This window comes from Meles meles, chromosome 15 (assembly GCF_922984935.1).
Source record: "Meles meles chromosome 15, mMelMel3.1 paternal haplotype, whole genome shotgun sequence".
Classification (NCBI taxonomy): domain Eukaryota; kingdom Metazoa; phylum Chordata; class Mammalia; order Carnivora; family Mustelidae; genus Meles; species Meles meles.
Genome location: NC_060080.1, coordinates 31,383,839 through 31,396,492, shown reverse-complemented (window position 1 = coordinate 31,396,492; position 12,654 = coordinate 31,383,839). Strand labels below are relative to the sequence as shown.

The 12,654-nt window shown below is 39.6% G+C and overlaps 1 protein-coding gene across 1 annotated transcript in view; it reads left to right on the top strand.

Moving 5' to 3' along the window:
* Nucleotides 1-12,654, top strand: part of DHX57 (DExH-box helicase 57) — a 58,044-nt gene that overhangs the window by 524 nt on the left and 44,866 nt on the right. The window contains exons 2-5 of the mRNA XM_045978892.1: nucleotides 4,470-4,690; nucleotides 9,951-10,109; nucleotides 11,157-11,342; nucleotides 11,642-12,480. Of these exons, the coding sequence (XP_045834848.1) occupies nucleotides 4,476-4,690; nucleotides 9,951-10,109; nucleotides 11,157-11,342; nucleotides 11,642-12,480 (1,399 nt within the window). The 5' untranslated portion in view covers nucleotides 4,470-4,475. The remainder of the gene's footprint in view (nucleotides 1-4,469; nucleotides 4,691-9,950; nucleotides 10,110-11,156; nucleotides 11,343-11,641; nucleotides 12,481-12,654) is intronic.

The following is a 12,654-nucleotide window of genomic DNA, read 5'->3' as shown; positions in this document are numbered from 1 at the left end:
TCAGAGGTTTGCCTGGGAAGGGAGGGGTGTGTGATCAGTTTTCAGTACCCTGTTTGGTGATTCTGTTCCTGGGGGCCTGTTCTGGGTGTGAAACAAAGGATCCTCTTCGAGCCAAACTTAGGTCCCTGTGTCCACGGTGAAGAAAAATAGTTGGAATCTTCCCAGGCTAAGTGGAATAGAATAGAGACATTTAATCCATGTAGATCATACAACCTGATTCTCATTCCCTTGAAAACATCTGGGGTGAGTCGTATTGGTACAGCCAGCAGTCTTCCTTCAACATTTTGAGAACAGATCTCAGATGAGGTTGTAAAGTTGACATTTTCGGGGTTGGTGTGAGACAAGTTGTTGCTCGTTTATTTAGGCAAGCTAGCTGGGGCGTGGTCTGGTTGGCTAGCTACTCTTTAAAAATCAAAGCACATTATCTTCTTGCTTTATTTCTAGTGTATTTTACTTACACAAACTTACCCGGACTGGGTATTTTTTGAGCCGAATCTGATTTGTATATCCTTTACCTTTTTCTGAATTCTAGAAGTAATAAATAATTACTGATGTACAACTTTACAGAATTTCAGTTTGCCTGATTGTTTTGGTCTCCTGTTAAGCTTTTAATGACCCTAAGTTTTTATGAGTGTAAGTACCACTGTTTCTACAGAAGAATTTGAGGTAGTTGGGCTTCTTATGATATTCTTATCTAAGAGATATGGAGTCAGGAAACTTGAAATGAAGGGATTTGAGATTTGTATTGGAAATGTGTATTAATCATTTTTTATTTTCCATATTTTATTCTGTTTTGACACATCAGGGACCTACCTGGCCAGGAAGAAGCTGCCCTTCCTAGGGATAGCTAATTCACCTTGACCTGTGAACACACCTTTCATATGCAGACCAACCCCCCACCACCTACCTCCTTTATCATAATTTTTGCACCCAAGCCAATTCCTCCCTCCCCCTAAATCAACCCAGGGCCAGGTCACAGGCAACTAGGCAACTCTGCCCCAAAGCCTGCTGGGATTATTTTAACTGGCCAGTCCTAAATTGTTTACTCTGCCCTGCTTTCCTGCGGAAACCCTAAGAAAGGCTGTGACTGTTGCCTTCCTCTGGCTCCTTTGTGCCTCCTGACTAACACGGGTGCTACCTCCTGTGGGCCTGGCCTGCCATGGCATGGCATGCCTCTTTCCTTTCTGGCCAAATGGTGAATAACGTTAAACTTTTCTTTTGGTGCCATTGACCTCTCCTTGTTGTCCCCTTTATAAATTAAGACCCAGGCACAAATCAAAGGAGGTCTTGTTTATCACTAAACTTTGAATTGAAGAATTGAAGATACAAGGTACATGTGTGTGGTGATACAGTAGAAAGAATTTGGCTTTGGTGTCAAACAGATTGCTTCAAACCCTGGCTCCAGACTTTGCTTCTATACATTAGGTGGCATTAGACATATCATATAATTGTCTGTGCTCTAGTCTCCTGTCTATAAAATATAGGAAATGATCTTTACCGTACTAGATTTTTAGAGGTTTAAATGAAATAATCTTACCTTTCCCCTTAATGCAGACTTGTTTGTTCAGCTACCTTCAATATGTCTCCATGTGAGTATCTAATTGACATCTCAGATGTAACAGATCCAATGAACTTGTGACACCCTCCCCAATTTTTTCCTCCTCAGTATTCCAGTTCTGAGCACATGACACCACTATTTACCCAGTTGATATAAGCTAAAAAATCTCACAGTAATTGTAGACATTTCCTTCTCATACTTTTCATCTAATTCATCTACATTTAAAATACATTCAGAATCTGTGACCACTTTTCAACTCTACTGCTCCCAGCCTAGTCCAACGCACTGTATTTTTTCTGTATTTGCTCTGCCTGAACAACTGCAGTAATTTCCTAGTTGGCATCCTGGCTTCTCTTCACTGCGCCCCCTGCCCCACCCCGACCCCCTGACACCCCACCCCGCAGTCTCTTTATTCTTCACATAGCAGCTAGAGTAATTGGTTTTTTTTTTTAAGATTTTGTTTGTTTATTTATTTGTCAGAGAGAGAGAGAGAGAGAGAGTGCACAAGCAGGCAGAGTGGCAGGCTGAGGTGGAGAGAGAAGTAGGCTCCCTACTGAGGAAGGAGCCCGATGCAGAACTCAATCCCAGGACCCTGGCATCATGACCTGAGTTGAAGGCAGCGGCTTAACCGACTGAGCCACCTAGGCATCCCTGGAATAATTGTTTTAAAATGTGTCAGTTCTAGCCATCTTTTGCCTCAGCTCTTTAGAGATTTCCTATCATATTTAGAATTTTTAAAATTTTTTCCAAAAAAAATTTTTTTCCCAAGTCACTTTTGGTTAAGCAGATTAAATTCTAGCTTTTTAAAATTCTAAAGCTACAGGTGGGAGGTTGGGGAACCAGGTGGAGGGTAATAGAGAGGGCACGTATGGCATGGAGCACTGGGTGTGGTACAAAAACAATGAGTACTATTACGCTGAAAATAAATAAATTTTAAAAAAAATCTAAAGCTATGGGGCACCTGGGTGGCTCAGTCATTAAGCCTCTGCTTTCAGCTCAGGTCATGATCACAGGTACCTGGGATTGAGCCCTACATCAGGCTCCCTGCTTGGCGGGAAGCCTGCTTCTTCCTCTCCCACTCCCCCTGCTTGTGTTCCCTCTCTCACTGTGTCTCTCTCTGTCAAAAAATTAATTAAATCTAAAGCTACATAAAACCCAAAACAATCTATTTTTCTATCTGAGATCAAGACAAGCTTCTTTTTTCCTATCTAAACATAATTCTTGGCATTGAAGTAATCTGAATTCACGTGATATACTCTATCAAAATTTTCCAAAATATTTAAAGCCCTGCTTTGGAGAGAAATTCTCATGTTACAATACATATTTACATATTTTTTCTCAAAAACTAATGACACATTTATGAGGTTAATAGGCATGTGATGGGACCATGATACTACTAATGATACTAAAATCAAAAGCAATTCATTTATACAAAGTGTTCCTGTATGGTACAGTATGAAATGGAATCACAGAATCTCTGTACATACACGAATCACCAAAAGAAATAAGCTCACTTTAAGATTCATTCTTTTGTTTGGAGCGGAGGTGGCCAAGTTGTGATGTATAACAAAAATATTGTGCATAAAATCTTCAAAGTTGGGGCACCTGGGTGGCTCAGCGGGTTAAGCCTCTGCCTTCAGCTCAGGTCATGATCTCAGGGTCCTGGGACTGAGTCCAGTATCAGGCTTCTTGTTCAGTGGAGAGCCTACTTCTCCCTATGCCTCTGCCCCTCCCCCTGCTTTTATTTAAAAATAAAATATTTTTAAAAATAAAATTAAATAAATATCTAGCTTTGGCTATATTTTATAATTTTAATTTCTCATTTTTGCTTTCTTTTTGGTCTATATCTGTTTTGCTTTATATATTTAGGTGTTCTGATGTTGGGTGCATAAATATTTACAATTGCTGGATCCTCTTGATTTAATCCCCTTATCATTATGTAATGACCATCTTTGTCCCTTGTTAGTTTTTGCCTTAAAGTGCATCTTTCCCAATAAAAGTATAGTTGTCCCTACTTTCTGTTGGTTTCCATCTGCATGGAATAGCTTTTTCCATCCCTTCACTTTCAGTTGGTGTCCCTAAAGCCAAAGCACTTCTGTTGTAGGCAGCATGTAGTTGGGTCTTATTTTTTCATCTCTTCGGCCATTTTGTGTCTTTTGCTTGGAGAAATTAATCTCTTTACATTTAAGGTAGTTACCAATAGGTAAGGGCTTAATACTGACATTTTGTTTATCGTTTCTTAGGTGTTTTATAGATCCTTTGCTCCTTCTTCCTCTCTTGCTGTCTTTGTGAGTTGATAGTTTTCTCTAGTGGTATGCTTTGATTCCTTTCTCTTTTGTATACGTACTGTAGATTTTTGCTTTGTAGTTTCCATGAGGCTTACATAAAGCATCTTATAGTTATAGTATTGTATTTTAAGCTGGTTAACAACTTAGCTTAATTTGCATGCAAAAGCTCTATACTTTCATTCTACCCAGGCAAAATCTCTGAACAAGGTCTGTGTTTCTGAAAGTGTATATGTAAATTAAAATTTTGTTTATCAAATCACATAGTAAATACATGAAGAACATCTCTTTTCAACTAGAGTTTTTTAAACCGTATACCAAATCTCACCAAATCGGGATCTAGGACTGGGGCTTAAACATGTGTGTTTTGAAACTTCTCTAGGTATTTCTGATACATATCCCTGGTTAAGAAATCTGTGTTGGAGAAAATGAATAAATATTAATCCCCAGAGGGATGTGCTTGTAAAGCTTTTGTTAAAACAGTTTATCTATGCTTCCCCTAGACTGACCCTTTTCAAAAACATGCATTTCCTTATTTCTTTGTAATGGGCTCTGTCCATAACTGTGACAAAGGATTGTCATACTTGTCTAGTTTTATGATGTGTGTATTAATTTCTCTCTTGCAGGTGACAATGAGTTCTTCAGTAAGAAGAAAAGGCAAGCCAGGCAAAGGAAGTGGAAAAGGGTCGTCGAGAGGAGCCAGAGGAGGCAGGAGTCACACCAATAAATCGCATGGGGGCAGCGGTGGCGGTGGTGGTGGCAGCGCCGGCAGTCGGAAGGCCTCGAGTAGAATTTGGGATGATGGCGATGACTTTTGTATCTTCAGTGAATCAAGGCGCTCATCCAGGTCATTATGCTTTTTTAATATTTAAGTATAGAAACAGTATCAGTTCCTGACCTATGGGACAGCGGAGAGCTAAGAGAAGGGGGAGAAATGCCAAGTAATTCTGGTCAAGTGAATTGTAGCTCTTGTTTTAAAACCTTGCAGTCTCCCACTCTATAACCTTTTCTAGAGGCTTCCAAAAACAGCCACCTAATGGCTTTTTTTGGAAGGTCGAAATCTGAGTTTAACTTAACTTTCATGCCACTGTGAATCAAATATAATGCTGTTGCTATAACTCATGTTACCAGAAAAGCAAATATTGGAAATGGCAAAAGTGGTGAAAATTATTTTGACTATTTCTTACATATTGTAGTTTGAAAGTCCCCGAATGCAACTTGTTGGTCCTCTCTGTCTTTTTAGTTGATGAGATATCTCTTTCCCAGACATATCAGCCACATCTTCACTGGTGCTTCGTGTGATAACCCGTGAGAGAGTCATACCCAGGCTTCTTTCGTCTTCAACTTTCAAATATGAATAGATTCTGATAATTCTAATGAATATTTAGTAAAAGTATAGGTTTTATTGCTGCAGGCTGTATAGCATAGATAGAGAATTCTCACTGTCTGCAAGCTGTCCACGGAATTTTTGGAGATGGAAAGGTTTCTTTAAAGCTACAGGCACACACTCTCTCTCTCTCTCTTTTGTGGAAATAACTCTGAACTAAATATTAATTAGAAAGGAATATAGGTGAATGCTAGAGCTTAACTGCATCAAACATGCTTTTAACTTAAATGAATATAAGTATTTGCACTCAGGAAAAAAAAAAAAGAAAAACAGATAGCATTTAAATAGTTTAAACTTGCCACTGAATGAATCTGGGCCCCACAGTGAGCAAAACATGGAAGAATTACAGTTCCCTCCATCAGTCTCAGTTTCCAGGTGCTTTTTGTAGTTGAAGCCACTTGATGCACTGAGTGTGTGATTTTAAGGCTTAAATACATATTTTTATACATAGTCCATATATATATATAAAAAACCAAGAACTTCATCTAATATTCAACAAGAGAGTCTACAAATTTTTTTTGTTCTAAAAGAAAAATGATCATTTCGGACATACTGAGAGCTAATATATCATTCAAAACTTGACCCTTTTTTTAAAGGAATCTAGGAAATTTCTAGGGGAATTTTAAGGTATATTTTCACTTTACCTGCTGACTTAAGAGCCTAACTTCTGAGTTAGATGCAGCTCCCTTCTTTTTGAAAACATAAACATTGTAACTGGGGGTTCTTATAGCCTTAGGCATCCATTCATGCTGCAAGTGTGTACTGAGCACCTACTATGCACCCCACACTGTTTTAGGGACTAGAATTAGAGCAATGAATAAGATAGTGTTCTTGTCTTCATCGAAGCAAGTTTGAGGTATAAAGACTATAAATGATATATAATATGCCAGGTAGAAAGTGCCCTGGAGAAAAATACCAAAGAGGTAGAAAATACCAAAAAAGCTGCTGTTATTTTTAAGTGGTTGCTGTTTTATGTAGAGTGATCAGGGAAGGCTTTTCTACTAACATGTCCTTTAAGTAGGGATGAGAAGGAAATGAAGGAGAGAGCTATGAAGCTACCTGAAGGGAGAACATTCAAGGCAGCGGGAACACCACGTACAAAGCCCCTCAGCCAGGAGTGTGCTTGGAAGGTTTAAGGAGTGGCAGGGAAGCATGTGGCCAGAGTGGATGGGTAAAGAGGAGAGTAATAGGCGGTTAGATCCAAGAGGCTAACACTGTGTAGGACCTTAGTGGCCTTTGTAAGGATTTTGGCTTTTGCTTTGAGAAAGATAGGAAGCCATTGTCAGCCTTGAGGCAAAGGTGTATGACATCAGTCCCTCCTGCCAGAGTTGCTACTATTCATTGTATGCCTTTATGTGAATTAGAAAATGGTGCCCCTTTCTTTGGGCAGGTATAGCCCCAGAAGCTTGGCTTGTAAGCTAACATGGACTGGATTTGAACACTTGCTGTCCCATCCTCCCTCATCCTCCTCCTACCCCCACCAGGAGCCTTTGCACAGTGTTCAGTCTGCACAACTATACTCAGTAGCCCTGACTCAGTATTCTGTATGTACTGTCTGTAGACAATTTACATCTAAATCTGGAGTTCAAGGAAAAGATCTAAGCTAGAGAAGTTAATGTATGAGTCCTCTAAATGCAATTTAAAACTGTGACATTGGATGAGATAGACTATATAGATAGAGAAGAGGTCCCAACCTTGAGCCCTGGGCTACTCTAGGCTTTAGAGCTGAGAGAGATTAGGAGAATCTGTCAAAGGGGATAGGGGAGTTGCCAGTGGAGTAAGAGGAAACCCAGGAGAGTTTGGTTTCTGGAATCGGGAAATAAAGCTTCTCTGAAGGGGATTATCCAGTTGGATAGGATGGGATCCATAAAGAGCATACTTGTCGTGAAGGAGTGCTTGTGAGAGCTCAAAAGAGATGTGCACTCACAGCTGGCCTCTGGATTTGGCGGTGTGGGTAGCATAGGTAACCTTTGTTATTTCTTCAGTTGCACATCCATTGCCTTACATAATTATGGTTTCTTTGTTTATTTTTGGTGTGAACTTTTTCTTTATTCAAGTCTAATTAATATACAGTCTTTCAGTAGTTCCAGTCACATAGTATAATTGTTCGACAATTCTGTATGTTACTCAGTGCTCATGAAGATCAGTGCCCTCGGCATCCCATCACTTGTTCACCCATCCATGAGCACCCTCCTCCCCTCTGGCAGCCACCAGTTGGTTCCGTGTATTTAAGAGTCTGCTTTTCTGCTTGTCTTTTTTTGTTTTCCTTTGTTCTTTGTTTTTGTTTCTTAAATTTTACATATGAGCGAACTTCTAAGAACTGTCTCACCACATTCAAATATATAAAACATCATATTTAACTGTGGTTACTGTGTTGTACACTACATCTCCAGAACACACTCGTCTTATTACTAAGTTTGTCCCCTTCTATTTCCTTTACCCATTTGCTCTCCCTCTGCCCCATAGGAATGATCACTTCCCCTAAGCAGGCCTAGAAGATGCAACATTTTTTTCATTCCCACAAAGGTGCTATATAATCTAGTTATGACCCAAGACTGCTGGAGAACACATGTAAAGGCCGCCAGGAATTTCTTGAACCAATGGAATGGGCTGGAAATTCTTATATCGTGTTTATTCATTTGAATTCAGGATTATTGGAGACTCCTGTTTTATTGAGGACTGCAGTTATGCAGGCCACCAGGGTAAGATTAACTAAGAAAATTATCTTATACATGGAAAGGTTTATAATCCAGATGTCCCTCACCTGCCATTTCCTAAGAATCAGGTAATTTCCGTTTTTAATTGATATCTCCCTTTTCTGTGAATCCCAAACCAGATCTTACACTGTTTCTGTAGGTGGCATGACAGTTATATGCCTAGCAGAAAATGAGCTGACAGGATCTCTTCTCTGTGGTGTCATTTTGGTCTTTTCTCACAGCTTTACTCCAAGGCCTCAGCTGGTGAATGTCTGCACCTTAGCTTCAGTAACAATGGTGTTCAAGACTCTTGATGGGTGGTAGGATAAGGCAAGATTTTCTTAGTGTAGTGTTTGATTTTTCTCCTTATAATTTTGGTTTTAGGCCTCACTGAGTTATATATCTATAGCATAGGTAACCTTGACAAGAGCTGTTTGATACGGTTGGTGAGGAGAAGCCCTGATTTTAGTGTGTGTCAGAGAGAAGAGGAAAGAAAATGGAGACCAAGACAATGATTTAGATAACCCTTTTGAGGAGTTTTACCATAACGGGCAGAGGAGGGAGAAGAGATAAGACAATAGTTTGAGGGGGAGAATTTGGTTTGGTTTTTTTAAGATGGTAGAATTACACAGGATGTGTGTGTGTGCTGATGGGACTGCTCTAAAAGGAATGAAGAACTGACGATGTAGAGGGAAATACAAGTGCTGGGATTCTTTCCTTGAGGAGATTGAAGTGATTGGGATACAGTGTACAAATAGAGGCATTGACTTTAGGATCACAGTGGGCGTGGAGCCTACTTTAAAATAAAGAAAAAAATTTTAGAAGAAATGATAGACTTGGGGCAACATTTCTTTTCAGAAACTATGACTAAGTGGCTAAAACCATAATCGATTATATTTTCTCCTTTCCTATCCAGTGTTGCAAGTTTAAATATATGGTTCTTTTCAAAGTCTTAATATTGTGAATTGAGATTTTAAACATAAAAAGTTTCTTCCATTTCCTAGATTTGTGAAAATTTATAATGAAACATGCCAAACGAAAAAAAGAAATTTAGGGAATAATGTTAAACTTTAGAATTTATTATTGTTTTAAATATTAAAAAGAGTCTCTAAAAAAAAATCTAAAATCTTACAATGAAAGATGAGTGAAGTAAATTCCAGTGCATCTCCATCTATATGTACCCATTAAAAATACATTGTAGGAGGGTGCCTGGGTGGCTCAGTAGGTTAAGCCTCTGCCTTCGGCTCAGGTCGTGATCTCAGGGTCCTGGGATTGAGCCCCACAACAGGCTTGCTGCTTGGCAGGAAGCCTGCTCCCTCCTATCCGCCTGCCCGACTCTCTGCCTACTTGTGATCTCTCTCTGTTTTAAAAAAAAAAAAAAAACCACCACCACAACCAACAACAACGACAAAAAATACATTGTAAGAGAATATTTAATCTTAGAGAAATACCAGTTTAATTTTGATAAGGAAATAAAGCAAATATAAAAGATTATATTATACTGTATAGTTTTATTTATAAATGTGAAAATAATTGATGTGAATTAGAATGACTTCTGTTTTCTACTTTTCTCCAGTGAACATGTATTTATTATTATTTTTTTAAATTAGGAAATAATGATAATTTAGGTAAATATTTCAGAAGCAGGCCTAATATTCACAAGTAAGATGAGACCCTTCATTGTTTTCAGATTGGGTACCCAAAATAGAATGAATATTTGTGTGTAACACATTTTTTTTTTTTGAAAGTCCGCTATTCCAGCAGGAGTCATCCTAGTATTAGTTTTTCCAAAGGATTCTTGAGTTAATGAAGCCAGATTTAATGATTAAGTATCTAATCAGGTTTTTTTCCAGCAGCAGCAGCAAGATAATGAAGTCTGGTAAGTACTGTGGAAAACAAGGAATTCTTCACATTCATTGTTATCATTTGTAAGGTAGTTGACAGTCCAGTTCATGCTGTATATATTTGGGGCCTGTGGGAGAGAGTGTCACAGTTCTGGTCCCAAGTCAATGTGTCCTTTGCAGACCTAGCAACAGTAGCGTAAGAAAAGGAGAGGCTCGCCCCAGATGGAAGCCCGAAGCCAAAGTACCCCTTCAGACCCTGCACATGACTTCTGAGAACCAGGAGAAAGTGAAAGCTCTTCTCCGGGACCTGCAGGAGCAAGACGCAGACGCTGGATCTGAGTAAATCATTTTATTTGAGTAAATTCGTATGTGAAGGAAGCTGTGTTGGCAGTGGGCAGGTCCCACGTGTCTTTGGGACGACTTTTCAATACTGATCCTATGGTGACGATGTAATTAGTTGGAAGTGAGCTGAGAGAAATACAAGAATAACTATTCAGCAACAGTTTCGGAGTGAGTTGGTATTGCAGTATCTGCGAGCAGTACAAATTGCCTTTTCATCTTTTTTTCCGAGGACAATGCTGAAACAGACTCAGTAATTGCTTTATTGACAGGCTTCGGAATAAAACCTTGGAGTGAACAAGCAGTGGTGTTGTTGTAGGAGCAGATACTGAGCTGATGAGATGAAGGCTTAGGGGTACACTTTCTCATAACCATCTGCCGAAGAGAAACAGCTTTGACTCTTTGACTGTTTTGCTTTGTGATTTCAGTCAAAGAAGTCAGTTCGTCGCATTCGCCACAATTAATGGGTGGTCAGTGGTGAACAGCTCCATCTCCAGCTTATCCACAAATCTCTTTATCTGCCTTAGATTTAGGAAGGGTGGTTATGCAGCCAAGCAAAAAATGAGGAATGGTTTTTATGAACGAGGAGAGAGAATAGCCAGGGCTTCTGTGGTTAAGAATATAGGCTCTGGGGTCAGACTGCCTTGGTTAAAAATCTCTACTTGTTCTTTACTGTATAACCTTTGGCGATTACTAATCCTCTCTAAGTTTTAGTTGATCATCTGAAAAATGGAGATTCCAATAGTATCAGATTAGTGAGAAGACTTTTAAAGAGACAGACCATATAAAACCCTTAACATAGTACCTGGCATGTCATAAATGCCTGGTGAATATTAATTGCCAGGATATAAATGAATAGATGAATAAAAGTTTAAATCAGTGACTAAAGAATAGTTAGAATCCTAAAAAAAAAAAAAAAGAAAGAAAAAGAATAGTTAGGATCCTAGGTCCTTTGACTCCTTGAACTAAATTCTTGGACTCTTTCTTAATTATTCTTTGAAGTACATAGAAATTAGTATCTAATGTAAAAAATATTACCGTTGTCAGAAGAGGCATTTCTGGAGAGGAGGAAGATGATGAGCCGGAGTGTGATGATGAACAGTACTGGTCTGCTGGACGAGAAGCTTCCCTCGTTCCTGACTGTGACCCTTTGGAATATGCTGGCTCAGGCCTAGTGGAGCCTCATAGTCCAGAGTTTACCGTCTCAACATTTGCAGTGCAGAAGCTTTCCAGGTGATTGCTTTCAACATTGATGGGAATTAGGGGAGAACTGAAGAGATTAAAATCATACTATAAACCCAACTACCCCTCCGGAGTATTTTCCCAGTGTGTGGGTTGTGACAGTGCCTGATGACATGTCTAATATCCTCTCTTTCAGAACAAGGTGATTAGGGAGTATTACCAGAGATACTTTTTCAAAATACAGGTCCTACCTATATATGGTTATAACTGCACACAAACATGTATAAATGAATTTCACTTCTGTGACTTGCTACTACTTAATATTTTTCGTCACGTTTCACACTTGGTAGGTACGGCTTCGACACTGACCGCTGCCAGGCAGCCCTGAGGCTCTGTGATGGAGATGTCGGGGCATCACTAGAACATCTGCTCACACAGTGTTTTTCAGAGACATTTGGGGAGAAGATGAAGAGCTCGGAGGCAGTTGCCCATGTCAGCTTGGATGAGTGTGTGGAACAGCGGCAGGAAGAGGCATTTGCTCTCAAGTCCATCTGTGGAGAGAAATTTATAGAAAGAATTCAGAACCGAGTCTGGACCATTGGATTAGAACTGGAGTACTTGACGAGTAAATTCTGCAAATCCAAGCAAAGGGAAAGTACCAAAAATACACAGGATGCTTCACTTGAAGTCTGTAAATTTTACCTCAAAGGAAATTGTAAATTTGGATCAAGATGCAAATTCAAACATGAAGTGCCCCCAAATCAGATTGTCGGAAGAGCGGAAAGAATTGTAGATGATTCTCATCTTAATGCCCACGAAGATGCCTCTTTTTTATATGAACTCGAAATTCGATTTTCTAAAGACCACAAATACCCTTACCAAGCTCCTCTTGTGGCATTTTATTCCACCAATGAGAATCTACCTCTGGCTTGTCGTTTACATATTTCTGAATTCCTTTATGGCAAGGCCTTGACATTTGCAGAAACTTCAGAACCTGTTGTGTATTCTTTGATAACCCTTTTAGAGGAAGAATCAGAAATAGTCAATTTACTGACAAATACCCATCACAAGTACAGTGTCCCTCCTGTGAACTTTCTGCCAGTATCCTCTGGGACCAGAATAAATAATCCTGTCTGTCGTAAACCAGTGATTCCAAATAATTCCTTTGCTTCAAATCAAATTCCCGAAGGTATGTAAGGCCTTGATTGCATGGAGGGCCTTGTGGAGGGGGAGTTCAGAATGGTGGACTGAGGAAGTCAGCGTTTCCGAGGGCTGTGCTCGGATCTCCTGGTGATCTTAGGCAAGTCATTCTCCTTAGTCCATGGGCAAAAGGGAATGAGAATCCCCTGAACTGTGGCCTGAC